Genomic DNA, 13289 nt, shown 5'->3' with positions numbered 1-13289 from the left:
AACAATTGCGAGAAAGATGACATTATCAGAAAGCGAGGTTGGACCGAGAGTAAGCATTTATAGCGCCATTAAGCTGTACAGAGCAGAAAGGACGACAACGACGTCATTCATTCATAAATTACAAATTACTGGTGCGATCGTTTTAAAAAAATATATTTTCAGAGGTTGGCGTGGGCGTACAGTTTGCATCTGGCACGTAAAAATGACCGTAAAATGCCTCCCCGCCATTGCCGATCAGCCCGGGTTTCGTTATGTGTCCTAAACCAACAGAAAAATGTCCCCATCTCCTCCCCCACTCTCTCTCTCTCTCTCTCTCTCTCTCTCTCTCTCTCTCTCTCTCTCTCTCTCTCTCTCTCTCTCTCTCTCTCTCTCTCGCTCTCTCATCTCTGCGCAATTAGCCAGAGAGGGCCGAATGTATGCAAATTACCTAATTTACATACGCATAAATAACAGCGGCGCACCGTGGCGCAATCTGGTTGGCAGCGCACTTAGGGTTCCCCATCTGCGCGTGTTTAGTGAATTAGGCGCTCCTGGGATTTTACCGGTTAGCGCCGTGCAAAGGCGACGCAAACCTTTAGTGAATATGCCCCCTAGTGTTTTACCTCAACAAGACAAACCTACACATACAGCAATTGCATGGGCTACTTAGTTCTAAAGGCATGTGTGTCAAATAACAAAAATGGATATTTTTATTCGGTTGGGTGTTCGGTTTTATTTTAATAAGAAAACAGGCTCCATGTAACCAGCCACTGCAATTCAGCTCAGGTGTGATTATCACATTGCACAGACTAAATAATCTTTAGTATTTGCATATACCTATCCATGCTCAAAATACTGTTGGGCAATTTTATGCATTTTGCAAAGCAACTCCTGGACGTAATGGTTAGATTAGCAAGATGAGCAATCAAGTTTGCGCCTGTTTTAGCACATGGCAACCTTTAGTGAATCAGGCTTAATATGTGTATGTCATCAGGACATTTTTATTGAACTATATAGACCTCATTGAACATTTTGATTAAAAACTTTACTAAACAAACAGATAAAAACATCCAAATGTACCACAGATAAACCCCATGAATACATTTACGTTCATTTTACTCTAACTTAATATACTTGTATTAATAATGCATTATTTTTTATACCAGGAGCCTGGATGAGATCCACCAGAACCGTAACCACTCCCAGTCCCCTTCCCATTACCACGACTCCCATTTAGAGCACCAACGCTCCGGTGACTCAGACTACGAGTACTCTGAAGACAGGTAACTTTTAGGGGTTCAAATTTTGGGGCTTACACTGTGCCAATCATTGATTTGATAAGATAATGATTTAAAAAAAAAAAAAAAAAAAAAGACAAAAGAGCACATGGTTTAGATATTCTTGTTCCTTGCATTTCACTTTTCATAATAAAAAGAACAGCTCTTAATATAGTTATTAAACTTTAGTGATTGCCACATGCTGCATTTCAATGTCAGTCTACCGTATATTGTTTAATAAAGATTCAATGATAGCTCAAAATGATTTATCTCATGGTTTTCTCATTCATAAAATCACATGCGCTGTCTGAGTTGCCATCCTCTTATGTTGTGTTTTTCCGGGTGATTTTTCATTTGTTCACCCATCGTCATGGCAATGACAGTGAGGTCCTGGAGATGCACAGGTCAATCCGAGGCGGGAGTGCAGAGTGCCTACACACAAACAGGTAAAAAAAAAAAAAAAAGATCGAGAAAGTTGACATCATGCAGTTTTATTTAAAGTATATGTTATTCTCTAACCATTGTCATCCTCATTATATCCTAACAACTACTACTGTACTGTACGTGTGGATTATCTCAAATGTTTTGTGTCGACAGGTTAATTACCACAAAACTAATGTTGCTTAAATCCACACATGTATCCACGTGCAACTATTACAGCTAACAAGTAAACATGGCACAAAGACATTGTGTAAAAAGATTGCTGCACACGTTGTCCTCAAAGAAGGCACATTTATTTTGATTAATTTTTGTATTTTATGTTGTCACTATACTTGTTCAACCTTTTTGTCTTTATGTGCATGGCCTCCGCTCATACAACCAGGGGTGCATGTAGACATAGCAACACACTCCCTCCCAAAATGCCCCTGTTAGTAAATGGTATCCATAAAGACATGTACAGGTAAGCAAGAAGGTTAGTCGTTTCCCCCCCCCCCCTTTTTCTTCCTTGACCAGTTGTTTTCACACTCATTTGTGCAGTCGGTGAGCCATTTTGTTGCTGCAGTTTTTTTCTCAACACATGAAATGCCCACATGTCCCTCTGTCAGTTTGTGTTGTTACCAACTTGTTGCGTTTGCCGGCAAGAATGGTAATATGGTCCTTCCGTACTGTACTGTATCTGTTCACCATTTGACCCAGTGTTGTTAAGCAATTAATACAGATGTGGATTTCATCAAAACACCACTATGTTGGGGTTAGTTAGATGTGTGAAAGAGACTTGTAGGTCAGGTCAAAGATTTTCATTGTCCTCAAGTTTTGGTGTTAGGTGGTGCTGTTATGAACTAAGGAACAAACTCACGTCAAAGCCAGCATAAGCAAATTTTCATTTGGATTTTCCTGAGTATAGTAGTCTTTGATTTTCTTGAGTATCCAACTAAGGTTCACATTTTTAGCAAGTACCGGTAGATATTAGGTCAGTTTAAGAGTAGATAGGTTAGAGAATGTGCAATCTTTTTCATTTCACACTAGCACTGTCACAATCGAATAATTTTAGAATTGGTTATTCTATCGATTATTCCATCAATTATTTTAATCAATTAATAGGCTCAAACTTATTTAGCAATTAAGTCTATTACAAATCCCATTTTCCCTTACTGTATATTCACCAATTACTGTATTATTTTTTATTTAGTATTGTTTCATTATTAGGCGGCACGATGTTTGAGTGGTTAGCACGTCCGCCTCCCAGTACTGAGTACTCGGGTTCGAGTCCAAGCTCCGGCCTTCCTGGGTGGAGTTTGCATGTTCTCCCCGTGCCTGCGTGGGTCGTTTCCGGGTATTCCGGTCACCTCCCACATTCCAAAGACATGCACGGCAGGTTGATTGAGCGCTCCGAATTGTCCCTAGGTGTGCTTGTGAGTGTGGATGGTTGTTCGTCTCTGTGTGCCCTGTGATTGGCTGACAACCAGTTCAGGGTTTACCCCGCCTACTGCCCATTGCCAGCTGGGATAGGCTCCAGCGACCCTTGTGAGGTATAAGCGGTCAAGCGGTGGATGGATGTTTCATTATTAAAATTTCAAAATGTAAACAACAATTAAGCAGTAGAGGATTCATGTCAAGTCAAGTTTATTTATAAAGCCCTTAATCACACAAAAGTCTCAAAGGGCTTCACATGCCCACAGTTGACAAATAACAATGACATCCCCTAATCAAACCACAAAAGGGCAAGGAAAAACTCAAAAAAATAAAAATAAAAAAAAAAATCAGGGAAAAAAATAAGAAACCTTGAGAAGGGGGCCGCAGATGTGGTACTAGAATAGTAGTACTAGAATAGTGCAAAAGTCCATTGAGGAAGTTGAAATTCACCAATTCACTGTTTTGAAACAGATTCAGCTATTGGGTTGATCTTTTTTTTTTCGAAGTAAAAGATGTTTAGCAATGATTATTAGTCTGCTTTCATGAGGAACTATCACGTCCTACAAACCCCAATTCCAATGACGTTTGGACAATATGTAAAATATAAATAAAAACAGAATAGAATCAGCTCATCAGCAAGCTCTGCATAAGCCTGATAATGATCCTGTTGATTGGAATCATCTTGTGTTGGAAGAGGGAATCCTCCAAAACCTGCAGGACTCTGGCCCTCGAGGCCCACCCCTGTTATATTCAATTGAATTTCGTACATGACAAAAATATTAAAAGTTCAAATTGATCAACATTATTATTTGTATGCAAATATTGTTTCATTTTTAATTTGATGCCTGCAGCATGTTCAAATAGATCTGAGAGAGGGGCAACTAAAGACTGGAAAATTGATTGAGGAATGCTAAAATAAAAAAAATAAAAAAACTTTTGAAGCGTTCCACAGGTGAAGAGGGTAATTGGACACAGGTGAGTGTCATGATCGTGCTAAAAGGAGCATCCCCGAAAGGCTCAGTTGTTTACAAGCAAGGATGTGGCAAGGTTCACCACTTTGTGAACTATTTGAGCAAATAAGTCCAAATAAGTGTTTCATCAATGTACAATTACGAAGGAATTTCATCATCTACGGTCCATAATAGAGAAATCTCTGCACATAAGCGACAAGGCCAAAAACAACTCCAAAAGCATGAGATTGGCTGTCAGCAGTCCAGCCCTGTCTCCCATTGAAAATGTGTGCCACATTATGAAGCGCAAACTATGACAACGGAGACACTGAAGTTGTCCAATTGTACAAGTTTCCCATACGCTTATTGGGTGTCCCAGCTTTTTTGGAATGTGTTACAGGCAGCAAATTCAAAATGAGTGAATATTTGCAATACATCAATAAAGTTTATCAATGCAAACATTAATCATCTTGTCTTTGTAGTGTGTTTCATTGAATATAGATTGAAAATTATTTGCAAATCATTGTACAGTACCGTATTTTCACAACTATAAGGCGCACCTAAGAGCCTTCAATTTTTTCAAAAGCTGACCATGCGCCTTATAATCCGGTGCGCCTTATATATGGATCAATATTGAGCCGCAACAGGTCTCGCTGTCAAGACGCTATCGGTGCGCAGAAGATCCCGCCATCTTGGATCGCTAGCTAATACTAATACTTTACCTCAGAGAAAATAATAAAACAGCTGTTTATTCATTTTGGGAGTGAATGAAGTTGTCAGGAAGCTGGTTTTGTAATCTATTAATAAAGTTGGACTGACCTATCTGACTGTTTAGTTGACATTCCCTTTAGCACAGCACCATCTAATGGATGCATAACGTAACCCCAGCCTCGACTCTAGCGCCTTATATATGGAAAAAGTTTTAAAATACCGTATGTCATTCATTGAAGGTGCGCCTTATAATGCGGTGCGCCTTATAGTCGTGAAAATACGGTACTCTGTTTTCAACGACATTTTGGAAAGCACGCTAACTTTATTGAAGCGAGAGATTGTATATCGCTGGCGTCTGGAGGAATCCTTGTACCTCCAAAATCATCACTTTTCAGGAGACTCAAAAAACGTCACGTTTGTTTGTCAGAGAGAACAAGAGCCATTTTCAACACTTTAAATTAGTCAATAATATGCCAAACATATGGCCTGACGAATAGTATAGATTTGTGAAAATATATTGAAATTGACCAAAGTATGACATAGGAGGTGTCAGCCCAACGCCAGCGATGTGTGTGTGTTCATCTTACATCATGACTTTTTCACTCTTACGTTTGCCATCCATTCATTTTGGAACCATTCTTGCTTTACTGAGCTGTAACAATGAACAGAAAAGCAAATCGGAAATCACGTTTTGGTGTGACCATTTCAATGTGAGTGGTGTTCAAAGCTTTGTCGTTCCCTTCACATATTTTGTTTCTGTTCACATCCGTTTGGTGCATGTATCATTTAGTTTTTTCTTGCCTTTCTTTGTACTTTATCTTGCCTCTCATGGGCGTGGATTGTGTTCAGCTCCACCCTCCCTGCATGCCTAAAAAGCAAGCTGGCCCAAAGGCAAGAGGGAGGCAACAACGTGCATCGTAGCATCTTTGCACACCGTGTGCTCAGGTTCACTGATGAGGTCACGGTTAGGTAAGAAAATGCCCCTTCTTCACGGTTCTTCTCCTGACTCCCCCTAACGTTGTGCTTCCTTCACAACACACAGAAGCTTAAGCTTGTACTTCAAATAGCAAATGAAAAGCATTAAACGAGTGCTAAAATCTTAAGCCCTTGTCATCCTCCGTGTGAGGCCCTTGACCTGAACCCATTATGAACCAGTCATGCGATGGTACTGAGCCAACCATCTGTTGAAAATAACTGTTTTCGTAGTGTAGCATGACATGACAACAAAAAAGCAGCAGCAGGCATACTGTATGCATCAAACAGTAAGAGGAAAGCCGGCTTCTCTCCTCTTCCCTCTCTCACGTGCACACAAGCAGACACTTTTCCACTTAGACCTGGTTGCCATGGCAACTCACCAACCTTTCATCTGAGTGGTCTCACAATGTATGGAAGAGTGAATGAATAGCTATGAGGAATTGAGATACAGCCTTTGAATCATTACATGCTGCACTTTCTGATGGCCGTTTGTATTCTGTCTTTGTCTCCTGCTTGTTTCTCTGCTTCTGTATGATTTGATTATTCCATTCTATGTGATTTATTTTCTATTTTTTCCCCTCTGATTTTCCATCGTTATTTGCAATCACTTCCACCCTGTCTCCTTTCCTCCTCCATGTCTCCATATTGATTTCTACCTTACTTCTCTCTGCTGCCATGCCGTGGTGGTGCAGTGACTTGCAGCCATCGTTGGATAGAGTGAGGAGTGCCAGCACCACATGTTTGAGACCAGACACCAACTTTTACTCTTCTGACAGAGACAGGTATTAATAAGAATAAATAGTTTTCATGTGCTCACGCCAACCTAACATTTGCACATTCCAAAATATTCATAGCATTTGTACTATACAGTCAAACCTCGATTTTCGGATGCTTCTGTTCTCAACTAAATCGGTTTTCAACCAGAAAATTCGAGAATTTTATGTCTCAGAACTTGTCCAAAAATTCGGCTCTCAACCAAACTGAAAAAAGCTGAGCATACCTGAATGCGACTCACTCGGGAGCCGAACTAACTCGAATGCCCAGGATGCTTCCTCCATAGCACATTTGTGTTCAAAGTTGGTTTGGAGCAGACCTGTTCATTGTTATTTATGCAACTCTTTTTTTTAGTTTTGCATTGTGTATTAGCCCCTAATCATGAGTCCAAAGAAAGCAAGTGCAAGTGGTAAAGCTGGTGAAGAAAAGAGGAAAGTAGTGCACAGAACTATTGAATTTAAAAAAGAAATGTTTGCATTTTGTTTTTTTTCATCATTTTAGATAGGATATCTTCTATTAAAATAAAACAGTGCAGAAAAGAGTGCAGTTTATGGTGTAAAATAGTAAAAAAAAAAAAAAAAAACTTGGAAAAAGTTTTTTTAGACTTGGAACGGATTAAAATTATTTACATTAATTATAATGGGGAAAAAAATTTGGATTTCGAACTAATCGCTTTTAAAACAGCCTTCTGGAACGGATAATGTTCGAAAACCGAGGTTTGACTGTACCTCGTTTTATGGCACCACTCTAGTTTGGGCCATGCTACAATCCATACATATTTTGTCATTGACATCAGAATCAGTTATCCTTCGATATGGAATGTGGAATCTGCAAAATGTTTTTTTTAATTTCAAAGATCCAATGCAGCTGTTGAATCAGTAACAACTATTGTGAAGGGAAATAAAATGACATCTAGGCAGACGTCCATTATAGCAAACTCCCCCAGGAAGATAAACTAGCATCAAAACAGGAGTACAGGAGATTCAGGCATAAATCTCCACTTCCCATTAAAAAAATAAAATAAAAAGTACTGTTCTTAAATTTATTTTTATTTTTTATAATGAACTGCTTCTGTTTTGATTCGTATTTCCCCTTTGTACAAATTACCACTGGGGGTCTCAAGCAATTTGCAGTCCCACCAACCTTAAAGGGTCTGTCTGCCGGATTCAAAGAAGTCAAAGTTCCAAATGATTTGCATTGTTAAAGGCCCAGTATGCCGGTTTCACTCAGGAAAATGCACTTTTTAAATACAGGATGTACACACTTTAACTTTCTCTCAGTCTACACACCTGTGTTTTTGTTCATCTTTTGTGGTAATTTCGTCCTAAACCCACACCTCCCCAGCCTGTATTTTTCCATTTTGTGTTTGTTTTGTAAACAGTGGGACGTTTCAGTGGAAAGACAGTGTTTACAACCCTCCAGCCAATCGCAGAGCGGGGGGTCGCATGTCGCAAACGGGGCCGGGCGAACGCAGCAATTTGAAAGCACACAGATTTTTTTTTTCTTCACTCACTCATTCACACACGTAAGCTTCTGTGAGTGAGTGAGTGAGTGAGTGAGTGAGTGAGTGAGTGAGTGAGTGAGTGAGTGAGTGAGTGAGTGAGTGAGTGAGTGATGAGTGAGTGAGTGAGTGAGAAAAAAAAAATACCGCTCTGCGATTGGCTGGAGGGGTGTAAACGCTGTCTTTCCACAGAAACGTCCCGCTGTTTACAAAACAAACACAAAATGGCAAAATACAGGCTGGGGGTGTGGGGATTTAGGACAAAATCACCACCAAAGATTAACATAAACCCAGATGTGTAGACTGAGAGAAAGTTAAAGTGTGTACATCCTGTATTTAAAAAGTGCATTTTCCTGAGTGAAACCGGCATACTGGGCCTTTAACAATGCAAATCATTTGGAACTTTGACTTCTTTCTATTGTGGACACTCATCCACTGCATATTCTCTGCAATTCCCCATAAAAATTTGGTATATAGTCCAGTGGTTCACAAAGATTTTACACCAAAAATGCTGTCATCATACGGACCACCAGTTTGAACATTTCTGCTGTGCTAAAATATAGAGAGGAAATGCACCTAAATATTGCTTAATGAAGGCATTGGGCCCTATTTCCCTAGACAGGCGCCCATGCACTCAGAAAAAGAAAGTTTGCAACTTCGTTTTTATACTGTATCTAGTTTAGCAAATTAGGGGAGCTGCTTCAATAGGCTAGGAGTCGGCTGCAATCCATCCCAAGACGGCACCCACCAGCACATATGCTCTATTACACCCAATTCTACCTGGGCAAAGAGAGGAAAGTTTAAAAAAAATAACTTCACCAATGCGCAAAGTTTGACTGCGCTTTGCACTAGATTTGTGGCTGGTACGAAAATATCTCATTAAGAGCTCATTAAGTTAAAAACAAATTGTACCCAGATGTTTGAAAACAAAAGCAAATTTATTATACTTGAAAGTTAAATACAACAAATTTCTTGACCTTGATTAAAAAAAATGTTTACATCAATAATGTGATGCCCATTGTATTAATTGAACGATTATTTAACATAGCACTAGACTCACATAGGTGTCAAACTGGTCCTCGAGGGCCGCACTCCTGCAATATATTAGCCGTTTCTCTTCTCAAATATAGCTGAATTAAATAATGATCATAATACGTTTTCTGCAGAGCTTGCTGATGAATCAGGTGTATTTGAGGAGGGAAACCTGTGAATTATGCAGGACTACGGCCCTTGAGGCCTGGAGTTTGACACCTATTCACTAGAGGGAGCCCATGTACAACACTTGCCACAAAATCAGTGGCATCTACAAAACATACAAACCTCCGATAAAACCCTGCTGAGTGTGTTTCCATTTGAGTCATAAATTGTTTACATTTTGCTTTATTGATCAGATAACTACTGGTCAGTATATCATTTTATTGAACTTGTGTAGGTTTGTTGCCTTTAGACTGAGCTGCACTAGCTGTCCCCGTGTCATGCAGTAGGTTCCAAGTCTTGACTGTTCCCTCAGGCTAAACGTCTTCCATGCATCTGGTTTCTTGACCTCCCGCTACTCCACATATCTCCAGGTGCTCCAATTCATTGCCCCGCAAGATCCCCCCAAATCCTCGGATCTTAGTAGAACACGTGGCCCCTGAAGAAGACAGGTATCAGGCCTGACCTTCCTGCTGTCCCCGTCCCAACATATGTTGCTGCTCTGCTTGTGCTTATATCTTTCTGACCCAACCTTCTGACACTCGTCCTGCAGACTATAGTTCTTCCTTTAGAAGATATCACTTATAGTGATCTGCACTTTTTTGTAAACTTTTGTGGGCTGAGGCTGTTGTAATCTTCTATTTGTTTTCGCCCATGCTTACTACTGTGCACACGATCTGATTTTCTCCACTTTAAAGTGTTTTCTTATACAATGTGGGTGGAATTTGCAATGATTGAACATATTCCTTTCTGACTGAACAAAATCCTCAGTCTGACATATCCATACAAGCAAGTATTCATTATTTTATTTTATCATTGACATTGCCATATCATATTTGTTTCTCCTCTTCTCTTTCTGGATTGTAACTGTTTGCCAAAACGGAGTGTAGCAATACATCAAGTGCTGACTTTCTTAAAGGCAGCAAAAAAACCCTGGAGGGTGACAGGTGAGAGCATTCATCCACCCTCACGCCATATTCCGTATTTGTCTTGCCTCACTGTTTCTTTTGATTGACTTGATTCATTTACCAATAATCTATATTGTAGTTTTATTTGTAGCCTTTGACTCTTGTCAAAAAGCATAAGCTAAAAGCTCTTCCAGCTTCCAACTAACCACCACCGGTTATGAATACATACAGTAGTCTAAATAGTTTGAGTAAAATTGCCGTACTGAACACATTAACCATAGCAAAGTACACCTAAAAGTACAACATTGGCAACATTTATTTCAGATATATTTTTCCAAATTGTTCTTTTTAATTGTCATTATTTTGCAAACGGCAGTCGCATCCAGCCCACCTCTATCCTCAGGGGCAGTAGGGGCAAAGGGTGGCCACTGAGACCCTTTGGCCAGACAGCTTTGGCTGACTCTTCTCCAAACCCTGCGCAGACCGACAGGTGCATGCTATTGTCAGCAGCAGGCCTTTCCTACTGTGTGGTCCTATTGTTGCTCTCTTTGTATGTACAAGAACCACATGAAATCGCCACACCTCCGAATTTTTAGCATTCCGTCAAACCTTTAAGTGAGCTGGGTGGGTGCAATGTTCTCAGACTCTAACAGAATGTCCCACAGCTCTTGAAAACTTTCCTAAATAGTTCTTGCGTATTGACTGTCCATATAATGCCTCTTCATGTAAATTCTGTATAGTGGTGTGTAGCATTGTGGGTATATTGTGCATACTGTACATGAACACTCTCATTGTCTCTCTCAAACCTCTCCCCTGCGTCTTTGCTGATTTATGTCCTGTTCTGTCCCAGTTTTACCGGATTATCAATTTTTATTTTGCCTGTTTGATCTTGTTTTTTTTCCCCTGAAAAAATACACATTTACAGTATATGCTTTTCCCCCTTCCTTAATAACCACTTTCTGTCTTTATGTCTCTGTCTGCCAGAACACACCCTCACGGTAGCCCTTCTTCCCCGGTGGGGACCCCCTCATCAGGTCGCAAGGGCCGGCAGCTTCCACAGCTCCCAGCAAAGAGCAGCAGCATAGAACAAGGTATCGTGTGGATGCAAGTACACTACGATGTTTGCTCGTCAAAGATTAATGATCATGATGATGGTAGTAATAATAACGGGTGTTGTGGTGCACATCTGCCTCACAGTTGTGAATTTGTGTGTGAATGATCTGTCCTGGGCGGCACGGTAGTCGAGTGGTTAGCACGTCCGCTTCCCAGTTCTGAGGTCTCCGGTTTGAGTCCAGGCTCGGACCTTCCTGGGTGGAGTTTGCATGTTCTCCCCGTGCCCACGTGGGTCTTCTCCGGGTACTCCGGTCTCCTCCCACATTCCAAAGACATGTATGGCAGGTTAATTGGGCGCTCCGAATTGTCCCTAGGTGTGCGTGTGAGTGTGGATGGTTGTTCGTCTCTGTGTGCCCTGCGATTGGTTGGCAACCAGTCCAGGGTGTCCCCCGCCTACTGCCCAGAGCCAGCTGAGATAGGCGCCAGCAGCCCCCGCGACCCTTGTGAGGAATAAGCGGTCAAGTAAATGGATGGATGGATGATCTGTCCTGCGATTGGCTGGCGACCAGTCCAGAGTGTACCCCATCTAGGCCAGTCATGATTGGGGATGTAACGATATCCAAACATCACGATACGATGTTATCACGAAATGAAGGTCACGATGCGATAATTATCACAATATTGTGGGGAAGTTGGCAATACAAAAGAAGGTCACAATATTGTAAAAAATGAGCTCATACAACAAAAAACACACATACAATATTGTGTTTTTGTACATTACAGCAATGAAAAATATAAAAACATTATATATAAAAAATATACAAAATAATACTAATACACTAATACAAGCAGTACAATAAATTGATACATTGTTTAATTAATAAAATAAATTAATTAATTAATTAGCTAATAATTATTTAAATGAAATAAGAAATTAATAAATACAATAAATTGAGTTCCTCCACATATTGACTCTGTTCACAAGTATATTATGTTCCCCTTAATCTGACCATTATCGTGGATTTTACACATAGAAAGGTCAAAACATTCCTTGTGAAAATTAAACGGCACTAAAAAACTAGTCACCAGAGGGTGCTAGAACTGCACAAATGGAAATCAACCTTTTTTTTTAACAGATGCACTGCTTTTAATATTGTGACCTGACGACGACGATATATTGTGGCAGTTTTAATATCACGATATTGCCATTATCGTTACATCCCTAGTCATGATAATTACTATATCGACTAACGATGATTAAAAAATAAAAAATAAAATGGACACTCAACTCAACTTTATTTATAAAGCGCTTTAAGAAGAGGCATTGCTGTATACAAAGTGCTGTACATAAACATAAATATCGGTTGTGCAGTAAACAGTAAGGTAACAAAACAAGAACAAAGCAAGATATTTTTATTCAGACTCGATAAATGGTCATTTCCATGCCTGTTTGTTTTCATACGTCATCAAAATGTCACCTTGTTGGCTGCAGTGGGTGTGGGCAAGGGTGGCAAGGCATCCTGATTTAGGTAGGCAAGTCCTAATTTTCAGTGATGTAGGGGTGTTAAAAATAATCGATTCTGCAATATATCACGATATTACATCGCGCAATTCTCAAATCGATTCACTAGGCGGCCGAATTTTTGATTGATTGATTTGATTGAAAAATATTCAGCAAAATGTCTTACTTTGAGTTAGGGTTCACACCTTAATCATGGAAAAATGTTATATTAATTAATGGAACATTAAGCCTTAATATTTTATTTCAAAGCTGTTCAAATATGAAACAACCTGTTTGTTAAATACAGTGGCTCACAGTTATGACTGCAGTTTCAGATAAATAAATTATAAATTTTCATACAAATCTTACAGTGCACATGAACAAGTTTACTGGTTAGTATTTTCTAAATTTGAGTAAAAAAAAAATTAAAAAAAATCGCAACAATCAATTTATAAATTCGGATCGGGATTAATCGATATTGAATCGAAATGTGATCTATGAATCATGATACGAATCGAATCGTCAGGTACTAGGCAATTCACATCCCTACAGTGATGTGTCCTGTGCAACCCTAAGCAGGACGCTGGTTTGTCCTCCTTTTTCAAGAAAATG

At 39.7% G+C, this 13289-nt stretch overlaps 1 protein-coding gene across 27 annotated transcripts in view; it reads left to right on the top strand.

Annotated features, from left to right (window-relative positions):
- rims1b (regulating synaptic membrane exocytosis 1b) overlaps positions 1-13289 on the top strand; it is a 148401-nt gene that overhangs the window by 110479 nt on the left and 24633 nt on the right. For 11 of the 27 annotated variants that reach the window (XM_077523832.1, XM_077523836.1, XM_077523831.1 and 8 more), the window contains 8 exons: positions 1146-1262; positions 1640-1702; positions 2080-2157; positions 5621-5740; positions 6439-6528; positions 10106-10162; positions 10500-10613; positions 11108-11214. In XM_077523832.1, coding sequence (XP_077379958.1) covers positions 1146-1262; positions 1640-1702; positions 2080-2157; positions 5621-5740; positions 6439-6528; positions 10106-10162; positions 10500-10613; positions 11108-11214 — 746 coding nt within the window. Of the gene's footprint in view, positions 1-1145; positions 1263-1639; positions 1703-2079; positions 2158-5620; positions 5741-6438; positions 6529-9589; positions 9675-10100; positions 10163-10499; positions 10614-11107; positions 11215-11252; positions 11480-13289 lie in introns of those variants that run through there. The other 16 variants (XM_077523843.1, XM_077523857.1, XM_077523845.1 and 13 more) reach the window with 9 other exon arrangements.

The sequence above is a fragment of the Festucalex cinctus genome, chromosome 6, assembly GCF_051991245.1.
Source record: "Festucalex cinctus isolate MCC-2025b chromosome 6, RoL_Fcin_1.0, whole genome shotgun sequence".
Taxonomy (NCBI): Eukaryota; Metazoa; Chordata; class Actinopteri; order Syngnathiformes; family Syngnathidae; genus Festucalex; species Festucalex cinctus.
This window is presented reverse-complemented; position numbering and strand designations above follow the sequence as displayed.